We start from the raw sequence: 19,085 nt of genomic DNA on the forward strand, positions 1-19,085 counted from the left end.
GTGGATCTTAGGGAAGGAAGCTCATAGGGCATCACGGGGCGGGCAAGCTGTGCTGCAGCAACTGAAGCTACAGCTTTTAATGAGCGCACTTTCCATTACCACACATCTGGAAACAGCACGAGAACTTCTTCCCATCAGCTCTGTTGCAGATTCCCTGCATCAATGCATGCGTGAGTGCGTGCACACACTAATTCAGTAACAACAGCCTGCACCTCACCTCACCCAAACAAAGTACTTATGCACTTCATTGCTTCAGCAGTGCTGCATCGCTCTCCACCTTCTTTCATCCTACACCCGTATCACTGACCTTGGTTCCTCCCTTTTGCGTACCTAAATTCACGTCCTGTCAGCCACCCACACACTGCTGTTCCCACTTGCCATGCACCTTTGAGAAGGATTTCAGTATTCCTTGCAGCTCCCAGTTTCTATTTCATTTTTCTTATGCTGCAGAGAGTGCTTATAGGAAACTCTTACACCCGAGTTCTACAGGTAATAAGCTGCTGTCATAAGTTAAATATATTCAACTAATTCCAGGGTAAAGAACTCATATCTGGAGAGAATGGTAAGACAGACCATGCCACAAAATGGAATAAAAAATAAAAAAAATTACTTGGAGTACAGGCCTGGCTCTCTGAACCAGTGGAACAGCTTTTTTACTTGCAGATGTAGATCCATGCTCACCAAAATCCATATGGCTGACTCTATCCAAAACCCCTTTTAAAAATAAATTGTAGCCCAGTAACAACAGCTTCTGCCATTCCTAGTAAAAAAAACAAACAAAAAAACCCCACCAAAAACAAAAAAAACAACCCACCCCAAAAACCAAAATAAAACAAGCAGGTCCCAGGGCAGAGGAGGAGACACCCACTGTGAACATCACCCTGTCCAGCAAAGACCTCAGGATAGTGCTTGTGCCACTGGACCGGCAGCAGGCTAGGAGAAGCCTCAAGCTGAGGACCCAAAACGAGCCTGGAAGGGTGAGCACAACACCACAGAAAAGACAATAGGTGTTTGGGTTTTTTTAAAAAAAACACAGCTATGATCATTTTAAGGATCTTAGTAAAGAGATAATACGTGTGGTTTTGTAACCGGATTATTTAGATACAAACATGCATGTGAAGATATCAATCAGACTAAGCACAAGTTCTTTTATCTTTATATGTGGTACATTCTCTTTTGACTGTAACAGGTATTTAAAAAAAAACTCTATTATGACAGAAAGCTAGAATGTTTTTCGTCTCATTGACTTTAGCAGGTAATACGAAGAAGCAGTTAATAATGAACACTATATGATGGCATCTTTTCATTGTGTTTCCAGGAAACACATTTAAAAAAGAAGGAAATTGGAAAAAATATAATGGCACTTATTTTCTCAAAATACGTGTCACGGTAGTTCTAAGATGGTAATATAGAAGAAAAAAAGAAATAAAACCAATTTAAAATAATAATCTGAAAATGTAAGTAACACAAGTTTCAAAAAATGAATGCAAATAATTAAAATATATAAAATAATGTTTACAAAGCTGAGGAAATTAACAGAGATACAATTATTGGGTGTTTCTGTCTTGACAGCTGCTTAGAAGGAAGAACACATTTGGGTTAAATTAGTCTGGCTGGAGAATAAAAACACAGCAAAGAAGAATTCCTGGCTCAGCCTAAGTAAAAATGTGAAGATATCTAAATTAGTGTCTTCTTTACTGTATTCAGGTCCATATAGCTACAGTGTCTTAAATATGTCTTATTTCTAGAGTTGTAATGATATAGCAATTTATTCCTTAGTGTAATAATTTCAGTAGGAAGTGTTCTGATGCTTTCCTGAGTCAAAATGATCTTCCAGATTAAACCTTTATTGCAAGATGCTATGAGTGTTCTTTGGTCCTCACCTCTGCAAGCTCATTAGAAGACGAAAATAAAATCAGAAATGTTATTTCTCCTTCTAGGTGTGATACTCATCGATCTTAACTCTGGACTCCCTGCAGCACCGTGCGTCTGAAATCACAAATATCAATTGCTTGATACTCCATTATCTCCTTTTTTTTTTTTTTTTTTTTTTTTTTGTAGTCTTTGCATATAAGCATGCCAGGGATTAATTCACTTTCAATGATGGTAGTAGTATATACCTGTTCACTGAGCTATAAATGAACATAGAGGTGGCAGGCAATGGATAATTTGGTCCATAGAAACTACAAAGTCCAAATGAGGATACTTAGTTGTTTTATGCCAGCAGGCAGGTTAGAGCTAGAGTTTATCAGCCTATACGCCTCCCCTGTATACTACAAAACACGAGTCAGCTTATAAGTGCTACACAAAGAGCTACCAAATCTGTTTATGCTGGGTTGCAGAACTTTGGACTATTACAAAGACATGAGACATCTAATGGACTTTAATTCAACCTTCAGTGAGATGAAGGCAGTAGCAAATACAAGTATACAAACCCTTAATAGCAAAATTATGGGAAATGGAGACAGAACCTGTGCTTTTGTATTGCTATACCATAGACTTTTCCTCTGAAAATTATGCTTCCAAACAAACTTCAGGGAAGGAAGAAGCAATTTCACTTTCTACAGTACAAATAATTTTCATGTCCACTTCAGTCTTTTTTTATTTCTTTTTTTTCTTCGTTAAAGATCTGAACATATTATTTTGATTGGAAAGCTCTGTCACTAGCGTTCATTTAGAACAAGGAGAAAATTACTTACAGAGCCAGATGAGATGAAGTCTTTTTCTAGGTAAATCTTAAAAACAAGGGGGCTTCATAAGACCAGTTTATGGATACACACAAACTGTCAAAGTTCAAAGTTTTGCACTCATGGGATTCTGGCTTGAACTCTTCTTTGATATTAAAATGAAATTTAACCAACAGAAGTTACTCCCCCGTAGTGAGTAGGGTTTTCCTGGCAGTCACAGACTATTGTTGAAGGCAGCAGTTACTGCCAGGGACAGCAGCTGCAATGTGCCAGAGCTGTGCTCAATTTTATCATTTTTACTTCATTGTGTTGCTTGTTTTCACACTTCTAAAGGTGTCTTTCTGTGCCAGCTACTTTATAATAAAAGCCTGACTGTGATCAAAATGCTGAGGCAATTACTTCATGAATTGCTCACAGTGGGCATAGTTTGACATCTGACGCATTTTAGAGGTTGCACCAGAACCAAGAGAATACATTTTTGGACTTAGCTTCCTGTTTCATTTCCTCTACGTGACAGGAAAAGACAAGTGTGGGAAATGTGGGGGGGAAAAAAAAAAAAAAAGATTGCAGAAAGACCTTCCCAATGAACGCTAAATTTAGACAGAAAGACTTCCATACCAAAGAAAGTCACAAATTACAGATATCAAAAGTTTAAAGTACAGAAGCTCAAAATCTTCCTTTTGCCCTTACTGCTTAACATATTTGATCTTAGGGGTTTTTGGATATTGAGAGAAAGCAATAATAATTTTAAAAATTGCTGCTATTAACCCCACAGAACTCAACACGTTTTCTGCCATAAAAGGAGATATAGCTTCATGTGGGTTAAAAATGCTAAGAAGAGATATTAGGTTAGGTTCGCAACGACATACAAAAGAGAAAACATTACCCAGGAGGTCATTATATGAATAGCATAGTCCAGAAATACCTGGGGCATACTCTTCTAAAAAAGCAAATACATATTTTCAGTCCAGAGCCACAAGCAACATAAAAGACAGACACTGAAATGTGTGCCAATTACTACGCAAACCCCTATGAGTCCTGCTTTTTATCACATTAAAAACAACATATGCTTTATACAGTAACAAGAAACTGACTTTACCTTATATTTGAAACATTTTTATTACACTTTTGTTCAATAATCCATCTGTGATCCTCCTAATGCTTTAACTACTAGAGTATTCTATCACATAATGCTTTATAAATTTGTCTTTTAAAATTAATTTATAACTCTGGAAGAGTTCTCAAACCGTCACTTAGGAAAAAAAAGTTCTATTTAAAAAAAAACAACTAAGGGGAAGAAGCTGGCAAGTGTTCTAGCTAGAATTTACTGAATTAAAAAAAATCAGAAAAAAAATGCTGTAACAAAAGTAAATCAAATATCTATTTTATTTCAATTAAGCATGTTTCATATATGTAATGTGTATGCATATATATATAAAAAATATACTTGCACACATTTAAATCAGTTAAAAAACTGAGGTCAATTATACTGTAAAAACAGAATCCACATAATAAGTTTTTATTAGAAGACTAAATGTAAATTTACCCTTGCACTTTCTCCCTTATGTTACCCAGTTGTGTTTCCATGGTTACTCAATTTTCAAAGTCACTAAGTCTTACTGGAACATGAATAATGAACATACCTCTTTATCAATATATTTTAAGCAAAGATCAACCAGTCTAGATTTCTGAGTAGTACAAAGCAATTTTTCACTCTTCATTTTTTTAATTATTATTTAAACACTACATTAGTCATACATATAAACAAAGCAAACAAGTGGAATAAAATGTCAAAGAGCTATTATAATTAAAATTGTGTTTGAACTTTCATTATAATTCCAAACTTCAGTAATAACTTCCTCAATTTCTTTTTAACACATCTGTATATTTCTTAAAGTAAAGATGTTTTTGTTGGTTTCTAGAGCTGACGTGGAACAGAAAGGAAGAAAGAAGTGGTTTATATTTGATAGGAACACGGCTTTGCATTTTACAGAAACCAATCCAAGCAACTAGTCTTTAATTAAACTTCATATTAGAAGCAAGCTGTTTTCATTCTGTTGCTAAATAGGTAACAATAAGAGTAGATTTGTTCAATTTCTTAGCTGAAATCTGTATGTTGTAGGATGTGCACAGATACCAAGCTACCTGCAAATTTGGGTTGTCGTGATATATATATGTCACGTCATATATATATCACATATATATATCACACATATATATGGAGATAATCCTTTTTCTCTGAGCCACCATTTTCAAAACATTGCTCAGTTAAAAAAATGCCTTCTATGCTGAAGGGTACTAAGGGAAAAGAAAGAGGGAGAGACTACAGGATCACCTAGGTAGAAGACTAGGATTAATTGCTTCCTCCTTTTTTTCCCCAATGGCATCACCTATATTACTGCATTTATTTTCTACATTATTTTGCAGGCACAAAAGATACCTTGTATGTATTCTTTCAGTGTAAGCCATCTACATCTTCCTTTTAAAGAGACACGCTTATTTACAACTCCGTCTCATTGACATTTCATTTTAGTCTTCTAATGAGCTTGCAGAGGTGAGGACGAAAGAACACTCATAGCATCTTGAAATAAAGGTTTAATCTGGAAGACCATTTTGACTTAGGAAAGCATCAGAACACTTCCTACTGAAATTATTACACTAAGGAATAAATTGCTATATCATTACAACTTATTTACAACAATTAATGCATTATTCCCTCACCATGGTTAGCAAAATAGGTAAATAAGAAAAAAATTATTGATAACTGACTAGAGAAAAATAAACTAAGAAAAATGTATTTTTTCAATATTATGCCACTGAATTGGAATACTGGAAAAAAATAGGCCAAATTGCATACCACTATGAAAAAAATAATATATAGAGAAAGAATGTTTACTGAGTCTTCCAATTTACACTCACTCTCAATGGCATTCTATTACTGTATCGTTCATATCTACCACAGTAATATTTAAGTACTAAAATAGCTTGTCAGTAGATCAGCTATAGTTATAAAAGAAGTGGTAGTGGAATATTGGAATCATGGAGTCATAGAATGGTTCAGGATGGAAGAATCCTCTGATGATCATCTAGTCCAAACCCACTGTCATGAGCAAGGACATCTACTAGAATAGGCTGTTCAAAGCCCCACTCAACTTAGCCTTGAACACTTTCAGGAAGGAGTCATCCACAACCTCTGTGGGCAACCTGCTCCCGTGTCTCATCACCCTTATCAAAAAGAATTTCCTCCTTATGTCCAATCTAAATCTACCCTCATTCAGTTTAAAACTGTTACCTCTTGTCCTATCACAACACGCCCTGGTAACTCTCTCCACATTTCTTATAAACCATTTTTAAGTAAAGGCCACAATAAGGTCTCCTTAGAGCCTTCTTTTCTGTAGGTCGAACATCCCCAACTCTCTCCTTTCTTCACAGGCAAGTGTTACAACTCCCTGACAATTTTTGTGGCTAACTCTGGACGTGCTCCAACAGGTCTATGCCCTCCTTGTGCCGAAGGCTCCAGTGATGGACACTGTACTCCGGATGAGGACTCACCAGAGCAGAGCAGTGGAGCAGAATCACCTCCCTTGACTTGCTGTTCATGCTTATTTTGATGAAGTCCACGATACGACTACCTTTCAGGGCTATGAGTGCACACTGCTGGCTTATGTCCAGTTTTGCACCCATCTCCAAGTCCTCCACAGGACTGCTATCAATCCATTAATACCGCAGCCTGTATTGATACTTGGGGTTGCCTCAACCCAGCCACAAGACCTTGCATTTGGCCTTGTTGAACTTTCTGGGATTTGCATGGGCCCACTCCTCAAGCCTCACAAGGTGCCTCTGGATGGCATCCTTTCCCTCAAGCAAACCAGCTGCATCAGTTAACTTGGTGTCATCTGCAAGCCTGCTGTGGGTGCACTCTGTCCTATTGTCTATGTCTAAAGACATAAAGCAGTACTGCTCCCAGTACAGACTCTCAAAGGACACCACTTGTTACTGTTTTCTACTTGGACAATGAGACGCTGACTGTAACTCTTTGGATATAGCCATTCAGACAGTTCATTATCTATCAAACAGTCCAACTGACAGACTCAAATCTCTCCAATTTGGCAGGAAGACTGTTGTGGGGGTTCTGCAAAATCTCAGCAGGTGGCATCCTCCCTTGTCCACTGATGCAGTCGCCACATTGTAGAAGACCACTAGGTTAGTCAGACATCATTTGTCCTTGGTCAAGCCATGTTGGCTGTCTCTGATCACCTCCCTGTCTTCCAGAGGTTCCAGTATGTCTTCCAGGAGGACCTGCTCCATGATCTTACTAGGCATAGAGAGTGACGATAATTGCTTGAAGTCACAGGGCCTGATCCACAGGCCTAAACCAATATAGGTGACCCATGGATGATTTGTATTGCACTGCTATGCATAGTGTGGACGGGGCCTTGGGCAGCCTCATCTGGTGGGACGTGTCCTTGCCCATGGCAGGGGGTTTGGAACTAGATGATCTTTAATGTCCCTTCCAACCCAAACTATTCCATGATTCTATATAAAGGATGAGAAAAAGACCATCAGCACCCTGACTGACCATTCAGCATGAGCATGATGTGAAAAGAGGAGAGCTGTGCATGAGTGCTGCACCTCAACAGCCCCTTAGTTTAAAGTTAAGAGATATCCAGCTGCGCCCTTATCTCTTCTCTTGGGACCTTGGCTGTGCCTCAGGATGGGGCACTGAGTAACTGGGGCCAGAAACTCCACATTTTTAGAATTATATAAGTTGCTTATTCCATGCTATAAAAGCTGGATCCTTCTGTTATGATCTTTAGAGACCTCACCTACAAGTGGCTGCACTGCGTAGGAACACCCAGTGGTCCGGGACAGGCTCTCCAGATCTTCACTGCAGATAGGGCTCCCGCGGCGACTGTGGATCTCGATAATGATTATAGGACAACTGGTGATGTAGCTTTCTTACTCACTATACTTATTCTCCTGTAGTAATGATTAAACACATTGCCTTTAAAGCTGTAATTGTTAACTTGTTGTTAACCACTATTAATTATCTGTGTAATAAGTTAAGTAAAACTGGATTTCACAGAATGTGTGGGAGTTTGGGCTTTTATGTTTATCGCACTTTGTGCTTAGCAACCTTGCGGTAAAACACCGGTGAGTAGTTCCCAGAGTACTAATTTTTTTTTTTTTTTTGACAATGGGTGGATGTTTCCCTTTTTCCAGTTACCGAGGACTTTGTCTGAGTGCCATGACTTTTGAAATGTGACTGAGAGAGGCTTGGCAACCACATCAGCTAGTTCTCTCGGGATTCTGGGTCCCATCGACTACTTTATGGTTAAGCTGGTCTCAGACCAAAACCAGTTGTTGAAGGTGGTGTCAAGCATGATCATCTTCTATAATGGAAGGGACTTCATTCTCCAAATCCCTGCCCTGAGGTTCAGGGTCTTGAGAAATGTGGGAAAAAAAGTTTACTATTGAAAACTGATTAGAAAAAATGTATTTTTTTTCCTACAAATGCTCCTCAATTCTGTCTCAATTCTGTAGACAAACTAGCAGTACATATTACTCACTCTGTTAAAAAAATCAGAATTGGTATCTTTTCAGCTACATGAGACTTAGATAGCAACTTCTGAATAAAATTACCAAGAATGTACATAAAATTTCAGCCCTAAACATTCCAAATAGTCCAATAAATAAAAGTCTATTCTGCTAAATCAATTCTGGATGAAATTTTATCACTTCCTTATGACCAGATTCAATCTGCAGTGCTTACTCACTTTCATTCTAGTCCCCAAAACTTTTCATATATTTGAATAAAAATGTAACATACTTACAGAGGCTCAAAACACCACTGAACAAAATGTGTTAGGCTGTTATCAGCCCCAATCTGCCTCAAGGGTCAACCTTATGTCCTTCTACATAAGGAAAATAAAATAAAAAAAATCTTACAGAAAGCAGAAATAGTTGACTGATCAAAAGTCAATTAATATTTCAAGGACTGAGGAGGTTTCTGTGTTTGGTTGGCTTGGGTTTTTCTGTTTTTTTTCCTCCTGCCAAAGCTTGGTTTGCATTTCAATAAAAAAGAAACTTGAAATTTTATTTCATTAGTTCTCTTCAGAGACTGCAGAACTGAAAACTGTTTATGAATCAGGGTGCTTAGTCTTCAGCAGAGTGTTACTTCAGTGTGACAAGCAAGAGAGACTCAGCATCTTCCAAGGTAGCACTACGCTTTAGAGGGATGTATCTCCAAGGCCTTTCTGGATAACTTCTTTCAACACTATTAGCTGACAAACTGTAGAACGAAATTAAAACTTTACTGTACTGTATGTGTGTTCATATGTAACATGAGGCTCCCATCACTGTGGCGGCTGAACCACAGTCCAACTGTCATTTCCAGTGGCTCAGGAATTAACACCCATCACGTGCAATGCACTGTCCCAACTTTCACTATAGACATGCATCAGGAACACAGGAAAGAAGAGAAAGAAAGATGATGAATCACCATAGCTACTGGACAAAACCCATTCTGGTCCACTGCACTCGGTGGTGGCAGCGGGGGCTGCTGGGCGGGCTCTGTGAAGAGGGGCTGGGGCTGCCCTGTGCTGTACACAGATGGTTCCAGGTGGCTCCAACCAACCCATTGCAAGACATGGCTGAGCCCAGCAGCAAAAATGGTGGCACCTCTGGGAAAACGTATGTAAACAAGGGCAAACCCACCAAAGACCAGTGTAGAGGGAGGAGCAAACAAGTGTGAGAAACAGCTCTGCAGACACCCAGGTCAGGAAAGAAGGATGAGATGCTCTAGGCAGAGCAGAGATTACTTTGCAGCCCTTGGAAACCACCACAGTGAAACAGGTTGCCCCTCTGGACCCAAGGCAGATGGCCCTGTTGGAGCAGATATCTGCTCTGTAGCCCATGGAGGACACCCACACCACAGCAGGTTGATATTCCCTGAAGGAGCTGTGGTCCATGGAGAGCCCATGCTGGAATAGGTTTATCCTGAAGCACTGCAGACTATGGGAAGTACCCATGCTTGAGCAGAATAGTAGTGTGAGGAAGGAACTTTAATTTTAGCTTGCAACTTCAGATTAAAAAAAGTTACATATTTTTCTTTTAAAAAACACCATGTTGCATGTCACTTCAAAACTTTCAGGAAAAATACATTAGCCAAGAAAAAAATTTACATGAACACATGATATCTCTATGTACCTTATTGGATCAGCTTCCCTCTATTTTAAAAGAAGGGAAAGATGTAAGGAATTAGAGGGTTTTGTAAAAAGAACTTGGTGAAAGGAGCTCATAGGACAGGAAAGGAAAAGAGTAAGAGTCATCAGCAAGTTCAACATACTGGGAAGGGAAAAATTTTGCTTTCACACTTATGACTGACTAGACGAGGGAAAGTACATCAAAACTAGTGATGGGAGGTGTAAGAAGGTCAGCTACAAGTCCAGCAGGATGCAAAAAGGAGTAAATTCCAAGAAACAAGAAGCTTACCACAAACTTCAAGCGGTCCCTCTAGGAAAATCACATCAAGTATTTCATGTTAACAAAATAAAAAAATAAAAAAAAAAAAGAAAGAAAGAAAGAGAAAACAAATAATTCAGTTCCATGTAATAAATAGTCTTATGGGAAGGCTAAGATAAAAATCAAGAAGCTGGCCCTCAGGGCATTTTTAAAGCAATCTTGATATTTTAGAAGGTCTGAGGGCCAAGATGTGCTGGTGACAGCTTCACTTTTCCATTAACTTATTCTTTGGCTTACTTTGCTTAAAATTTTAAATTACTTAAGGGAGATAATGACATATTTTATTCATTAGAAGGAAGTTTTTTTTGAGGGGAATTATTTTTACAGCATAGTTAAGCCAGGGTGACTATTAAACCAAACAACTAAATCTACAAATTCAGAAAAAAAAAAACATTTTGTTTTCTGCACAGATTCTTATTTAAATGTCAGTGACAACATGTCTTTCCAGGTCCCATTACAAGTTTATTCTTCAGAATGCTTTGCAAGCATTACTTTTCTGCATCTGGATCTCTGTTCCAGTCTTCTTCTCATATGTCTGAGATACCTGCGAGTACCAGTTTGGAAGTTTTCCTTCTTCCATTACAATCAGAGAATGAGTCTATCAACGACAAGCCCTGAATATAAAACAGTGGGCAATGAAAATGTCCATCCTTTGGGGGAAAGTAGTTTTGGTTTGTTAGGGTTCTTTCCAAAGTAAAAACAAGGGAGAGAAAAAAAAAAAAGCGTATAATAATCAGGTGGGAGAACACTGGAAATGCTCCAAAAGCATGCATTTAAAATATATTTCAGTATAGTTCACTAATGAGCAGAAACTTACATATGCTAAATATGAGAAAGCATTAGCTTTAACACTGTTGATTTCAGAGTAGAAGCCTTTTAAAGGTTATTTGAGCCCAAGTATTAATGTAGCCTCATCTACATGAGACAAAACATGTATCTCAGCAAGGATGCTTGGTACAATTGCAGTATTTAGTGCTTTTCCTCCTTGGCCTGTAACTCAGCTGGAGGCTAGTAGAAATAAATGATGCTTTATAGAGAAATAGTAAATTGAAAATCACTCATTTTTAAAAGATAAGTTTCTCTCCATGTTATTACATTTCTGAATTATTGAAACCACCATAACACTCACTTCTGTCACATTATTGATTACTACTGCTTTTTGCATTACATAATACATTCATCCTGAATAGTAAGACCTATCTACCCATTTTCTTTTTATTTCATATCAGTTTTTATTTTGTTCATCAGATGCTTGCCAATTTTTGCAGGTGAAATTGTAAGACAAAGTAAAATATATTCCTCAATTATAACTGACATTTTTTAATCCTTTTGGTACACAGAAAATCCTTGCTGATGTCTGACTCAAGGTGACTGTGCCCCTTCACTGCTTCACTAACCATCATGATTCCAAACAGCTCTTGGTCTGCTCTACAAGAAAATAGGCCTAGGTGTTACTGTTGACTAAAAGTTTCTGTATTCTCACAGGTATTTCCTGAAAAAGTTACTCATCATGGTTGACTGGTGGAACTTAGTTAATAAAAAGTGTGTAAGAAAGCCAAAACTAGCCTTATTTTCAGTAATAGTTGAGGTTAATGACATATTTTTTGTGCATGAGAAAGAGAAATGCCTCTATCCCATGACAGGTATGATAGGTATGTATATAATCCATCTAAAAGCAAAGCACGTTCCTAACAGTCTATTTTAAATGTCAGAGCTGGTACTTTGTTTATTATGATATGCATGTTTGCAACATGAAGTATTAACAGAAGAAGGTAACTCCTAACTCAAGGAAACAAGGTTACTGACAGAAAATATTTTTCAAACGTATGTCTTTCTGCTTTGTTTACCCAAATTGAGCAGTATTAGTATTTAGAAATAAATATAAAATCTTATTGTTTTAACTTGTTTCAGCATCTGCTTGGTCCCCAGGAAAAATACTTGACTGTGTTAAAGAGCTCTCTAATAGTAGCAGGTTTTCTCATTACCAGTCTAATTTTTCTCACTGACTTTGAGACAGAACAAAGTTCTGAGTAAAATATCCTAATTATTAGAATTATGCAAAGATAACTTCCATTTATGAAAATTAAATAATTTAGCAACTTGTATATAGTTAATGAAGCATAATAAATATTAAACTAATGACACTGTAAGTCCACAGAAGATAATATGCCAAAGCAATTCACAGCTATCATTTGCTGCAAAGTCTAAATTTTTGCAAGCATAGTCAACTCTCCAACCAGATAGGAGGGATTTAGTCTTATTATTACTGCTAGGGGGTGGTATTTTTTTCACAAAGTTTTGATTTTATTAAACAGTAATGTTTTGGACATTCTATAAATAGCCAGCAGTATGAAAAGAATACTGGGAAACTAATAAAATTTATTATACAAATTTATTGTAAAATCACATCAAAACATCTGTTTACAGAAGATTAGGAACAAAATGAGAATTTGGCAGGAAGCATATATTAAACAGCCCTTAATTTTCTTTTCATACTTAAGCAGAAACTTAGCTATTTTCAAATCAAAATTAGTAATGTGTTTTATCAGTGTCAGGCATTACTTTATACATAGCAGGACTCATCACCTATCTACCTGCAAATAAATTACCTCAGGTTGAACCCAAACATTAAAAGCTTTCCTTCCTCTTATACTCTTTCCTCAAAGCCATTGAGAATCAAGCCTTGACTGTCAGCCAGGAGACATGGTGATGGTCTGGCACTTAAGCAAGATGAGGGACCTGCTTCCCTATCTACTAAAGGACACAAATTATGCACCAGGTAGAAAACCAAACATCCACTCTGGCTCCAAGACACTGTGTTTATGCCACTGCAGAAACTGGATCTTCATCCCATGTGAGCAGGCAGAGGCCATGTCCTCCAGGAATCTTTTGCCATAGGTCATTATACATTCAGCAAAATTAATATTTACGAGGCATCCTTATATAGAAAGATTTTCAGTCTGTATAAAACTTAGATAAAATGTAAAAAAAACTTTTAGGAAAGAAGTAGACAACTAAAAAAGACTTATGAATATACATAATATTTATATATGCAGAAAAATAGGTGTATAGAGATAGGATATTTTATATTATTATTGTGGTCATATAATTTTTATGAATTATGTATCTTATAATGATATAATTTATTTATAGTTATATAATTTACCATAATTATAATTTTTAGTGTATGCATATGTGTGTGCATGTATGTGATTTTTCGATGAATATGTATCTATTCCAAAGGAAGCATCTCCTTTCTGGAATTCTAAAATTCTTTTGAAAGTTTCTGTTGCAGTTTTGGGGTTTTTTTCCCAAAAAGATGTAATGAAGTCTCCTTGCCTTCCCAAATATTCTGGCTTTATATTATGATACTAGAAGATACCTTGTCGGGAATTATTATGCAAAATATTCCATTCAATCACTCAATGGCAGAACAGGCATCACCCCCTTGGTAATCACTTCCACCAATACAGAAAGGAACCTTACTACAGAGTCCAGATATTAAAATAATGAAATCCACTCCGAATTCATCATGACCAGATCCTGAAAGATACACAGCTACATGAACGCATACACATATATTCATACAGATTATATTACATTTTATATTATATTACATGCACTCCCTCCTAACACAGAGTCAGTAAGGACTACATGTCTAAATATGCTTATAGTGAACTTTTCCTTAAATTGTACTCACTGTCAAATGAGCCAGAAAAGCAGAAAATTCAGGAAGCTCTTTGATGTTCACTGAAATTTGCATATAAACTCTAGAATCCTGCTGAAAAATCAAATGGGACTTCAATTCAAGTAATGCACTACTGCCTATGAGTACCAAAATCATGTTTTAAATACATCCCACTGATGTCTGTAACTCAAAAAGTCACTGCTGCACCCGAGGAATGAGTTTCGCAGTAACAACCCAAAAAATTTAATAAATTCCAGGAAGATTTTGAACATAATATTTCTGTTCTTTTGTGTTTGTATCCTTTCTTTTCTTTCTGGGTAAGGGGAATAAAATGCCTGAAACTGTTAAAATAAGTAACTTCTTAACAAGTAGTTTCCTCAGTAGTAAGGCTTCCTTCATTCATGGTAATCTTTGGCTCTTAGGAGCAGACTGTGAAATCTGTGAATCCTCACAGACTGCCAGATTTTCTGCATCAAAAGTCTGCTGGATGCAGTAGATCTACGATGGGATGCAGCCAGGAAGTGTTTTCTGTCCCAGGCTCAGAGAATAGAAGGCCATCATAAGGAAATGCTTCCACTTGTCACATTCATGAAAAACATACAGTCATAATACAGCTAGGGAGAAAATGAGAGTATGCCGTGCTCCAACTGTTTCCCTGACATCCTTTACAGGAGCAGTAGTGGAGAAGGACTAGCACTGACCTAGTATATCTCTACCGCCTTGAAAAGTTAAAATAGGGGACTATTGAGCACTTCTCTCCCGTGCGTGGGATATGCTTAACAGGGACTTTCATTCTCACTGCTATTCTTGGCATGAATTCACTGAAACAGCTTCCCCAAATGTCTAACATGATATGCTCCACAAATACAAACACTTCAGAATGGATCAGGGGAGCCATTATATGCAGATCTGCAGTGGCAACCTCCTGAGCCACATTCCTGGTATTAGACATATAAAGTCAGGCTGACTCTTCCAGGAAGGAAGAAAGGAAGTCAAGTAGCTAAAAAGATGTCTCATCTCAAAATCATACGAGCCTGAAAATTACTTGTTTATTTCCTGCAGTCACTGGACCATGTCCAGAAGAAAATAGATAGCTGTTTACAGTAATGCAACAACTCTTGAAAGCCTTTCTAAGGCTGTCTTTTTCCTCTTGATCAAAACTCTTGTTATGTTCTGCCCCATTCTATGAGGATACTTATTCTTTCAGTAACACTGCCAACAGTTACAAGATGTTCCTTTCTTGGCTCTATAGCAAATATATTCACTTATTAATCAAAGGGAACAGTCTCCTTAGCACCCTGCCTTTTAAGATCTACTGATTCTTGAACCAAAAAGATAAGGAAGGGAAAAAACTTCCTAGCAAGCAGTCAGAAGCCAGAAATAAGGGGGTCACAAAAATGTTCAATAGGTTCCACTAGTATTCTGAAAGTCTCCTTTTTGATGCGTGTGGATAGTTTACTCAGACTCAATTCCCTTTGATCTCTAAAAAAAAAAATGAGTCAGAGAACATTACTCCTTCTCATGCAGAAATGTCAGGAGAAGTAGGAGGGGGAGGAGGAGTAAAACTGACTCATCTTGAGAGTCAGATTCAACAAACTCTAGACATATTATCCATCAAGAAGACTCCAATCAAAAATAGGAACAATAGATTGTGCCATATGGACGATGAACAAGGAATCTGAACTCGGCTGAATGGAAGGTCACTAAAAGCACCACTCCATTGTTACTGAGAGAAGTCATTTTGATGTGATTAGAGATGGTACAGTCCATAAAGTTCATCTTCTAGAGGTAGATGAAGTAGCAGGATTACAGTAAAGTTGCCATAAAAGAAAAGCAAAGAGGGAAGCTGTTGAAAATGATGATTTATATTCCTAAAGAAAGTAGAGAAATAAGTGGTGGGAGGAATGCAGAAAGTTTACTAGTCAGAAAAACAAACAAACAAACTACTCTATTCTGCACACCTGCTGCTCAAACTGAGACAAAATAGCAATACCGAAGAAAATTGTAAAGTCTATTAGCCATAACACACCACAACAGGACTGTCTTTCCTGTAACAGTGCTACAGAGAGAATCAAAAGGATAATGATCACATTTAAAGGAACTAAAAATCTCTGAAGGTCTTAGAGATCCCCAATTACCAAACATTTGCTCAAGACCAGGGCACAGTCTATTTCCAAATTCTATGATGTCCTGTAGTTTGATATTCAGTCAGAGCAGACTAGCAATAACAGAAAATACAAAATAGTTTTGAAAACCCAGAAACAGCTTCCAAGGATACTTTGTTTTTCTGGACTCAGGAGACGTTCGCATGTAATGCGAGTGTACAAACAACTAAACTAGAGAGAGGTGTCATTCCCTACATGTCTCTGACTCCAAATCCTTTAACCCTGTCCGCATGAAGAAACAAATCAAAGATAGCACACACATAAAAATGAAGAGGAAAAACATATAGTGAATAACAAACAGAAGCATGTAATAACAGTAGGAAAAAAGTTTGCCTTTGAATGTTTGAAGCACATTTATATTGCATCTCACCAACAAGTATCTTTTTCATTTAATCTTCACACTTAGTTTGCTTCCTAACACTAGGTAAGCTTGTCACCAAATTCAAATAAAGTAGTTTAATTACTTCTGCTGGCACTAATTTATAGCCTGTAGATTCTTGCTAATTAGGAACCCTAATCACTGTTTCAATCTTCTCCATCATACCTCTATCACCTGGTGTGATTCATACCTGCTGATTCCCTTCAGGAATTAAAGCCATATATCAGAAAGACATTTCCTAGGATAAAAGTAAACTTTTTAACTATGTAAGAGTTAAATGGAGGAGATTTATATGCCATATTTTACCCTTGTAAGTTTTAAACAAAGCTTCACAATTCCTATATGGTATAGAAAGTCAAGACTATGAAAAAGTCTGCAATTCAACCTGAAAATATTTTTGACTTCTAAAACAAGAGAACTTAGAACAACTCATTTTCATTAGTTCTTCATTTAAACCAAGAAGACAAGAATAGCAAAAATCATGAATACCAAGAACACCTATGCCAAAAGTCAAGAATACGAGCTCTTAATTTGCCAGTGAAGCAAAGGAAAAGTTTAGCGATGTTTAATTTACCTAGTAGGAATTGCTATTCTTATGAAGCAAAAGCACAGAAACTTCACCTGAACAAACTGTGCTGGAATAGGCCAAAATTTACATTAAAACCTCCTTAATTTTTTTCAGTCTTGATTTGATAAAAATATAGATTTCCTAAGTCTATGCATTTTATAAAAGCATACCAAATAAAAGCAAGATGAAAAGCTTTAAACATTACTAAACACAGTAAATCTAAATTTGATAATTGGAAGTGGATTTGTTTAACTAGAACCAAAAGGTCTTCTACTGGCCATGTTCTGTTGTTTTATAATTTCTAACAGGACAGTATCTTCACGTGTGCTGCAACAGAAGTTCCATAACAACCCCTCAAAACAAGCTGAAATAAGAGAGAGCTACATTTCAACAAATGTTATTACCGCGTGGTAGAACTTTTCTCATTTTCAAAATCTACATAATTCTACACTACTACATGTGGGTGGAGTAGGAGTTCAAAACAAATGAGTCAATAATTTTCTCCAGGAAAAATACCATTAGCAGAGTATTCATGAGCAATCATATAATCACAGGCAACTGTCCCAGACCCATAATATATGACGACAAACACACTTTAAAGTAGCAGCTCAGAAAGAAAGCTCTCAGTATGGAAAAGCCAAAACGTTATTCCAAAAACAATGAATTAAAGCTTGACAACTTTCCTGCAACCAATTATAGCACAGTCCCGTGAGCTGTAAAATGAGATTATGAACATTCCTGGTCTTCCATTCTTAAATTATTTTGCCTAGTCATACCTGAAGCTGTTCACTGCAAGAACTTTCTCTCATCCTTTTAAGTAAAATCTACCTTAGTGGGTTCAGTTATATTTTGCTGAAGAACATGAAAGGCACACTAAAACCACAAATACCTATTGTAATGTGTTATAAGAGTTAATACTTTAAAACTGATTAAATTACCAAAACTACTATTTATTTTTATTATCTTTTCTATGCATCTCTGCACAACTCCCATAAAAGGGGTAGAAAAGACTAAATAGATTATTTTATCCTGTGAAAAGTTAAGAAATCCAACCCAGGAAAATATTTCAAGTTCACTTTTTGCATGATAAACTTGAAGAACATCTTCCTGTCAAAACTATTTGGAACACTTTGCAGTAAATTGCCTCACACTCCGACAGAAAGCATGCATAACTGCAGACAGAATGATCACTGAAAATGATCACTGAACTGAATTCAGTACATATTCAGAAGTGGCTGTGTTTGTTTCAGTGAGGGTATTTTACTGTCACCTTATAAACAAAGACATCTTCGTGCCATGGTGCAGCAAATAGGAAACACTCTAAAAAAAATTCCTCAAATGGCGAAACAGTCTGGATATGAGCACTCAAATAACAACTTATTCTTACAAGAAAAACAGCAGACCCTTCTGAAGTCTTATTTCTCTGTCATCCTTTTCTTTACACACTTAGCCTTCCCTTTAGACCTCTGTACTCCAGTAAACACCATATTGTTGCTGCTATTAATAAGCCACGCTGACTTTGCAACTGCCTTTGAATGGTCTTGGGACTGACGCCTGTCAGATTTGCTTTGCCTGAACTTGTCTTGGTCTTCCTGCAGGTTTGATTTAACATTTTTAGGTGAAAATAAGAAATTTTCTAAGGATTAAGTGCCTAATGCCTCATTTGTATTTGAATAATTGCATGCTATAATCACAATTTTTAAAGACAGAGTAACAAGTAGTTATTCTCTGAAAAAGGAAATATGTCACCCTAGTGACATATATAATGGTGTAATGTAGAGGAATACAGGATGTCATTTATTCCTATAAACTACAACTTTAACTTGTAGAATCTTTGCTTAAATTTCACCTTCTGGCCTACCCTTGGCATCACTGTCCTTCTTGCTAGACTTATGTCAAAAGATCTAATTAACCTGAGAGGAGAGTATACACATTTAAAGCGAAAAAAAAAAAAAAAAAGGAGACCTGTTAAAATGAAAAAATTAAACATGATCACAAGACAGGACCGTCAGGGAGAGACAAGATTAATTACTATGAACGAAATTACCTATGAACTTTGGCCTATATTTATGCG

At 36.9% G+C, this 19,085-nt stretch overlaps 1 protein-coding gene across 11 annotated transcripts in view; it reads right to left on the reverse strand.

The window, feature by feature from the left end:
- TAFA5 (TAFA chemokine like family member 5) overlaps positions 1–19,085 on the reverse strand; it is a 406,890-nt gene that overhangs the window by 240,996 nt on the left and 146,809 nt on the right. For 6 of the 11 annotated variants that reach the window (XR_008448192.1, XR_008448191.1, XR_008448193.1 and 3 more), the window contains one exon: positions 10,182–10,202. The exons of the other annotated variants lie outside the window; for them this stretch is intronic. Coding sequence is in view for 1 of the 6 variants with exons in the window: in XM_054056431.1 (XP_053912406.1) it covers positions 10,182–10,202 (21 nt within the window). In the remaining 5 variants the exon portion in view is untranslated. The remainder of the gene's footprint in view (positions 1–10,181; positions 10,203–19,085) is intronic. 11 annotated transcript variants of the gene reach the window in all.

This window comes from Cuculus canorus, chromosome 1 (assembly GCF_017976375.1).
Source record: "Cuculus canorus isolate bCucCan1 chromosome 1, bCucCan1.pri, whole genome shotgun sequence".
NCBI lineage: Eukaryota > Metazoa > Chordata > Aves > Cuculiformes > Cuculidae > Cuculus > Cuculus canorus.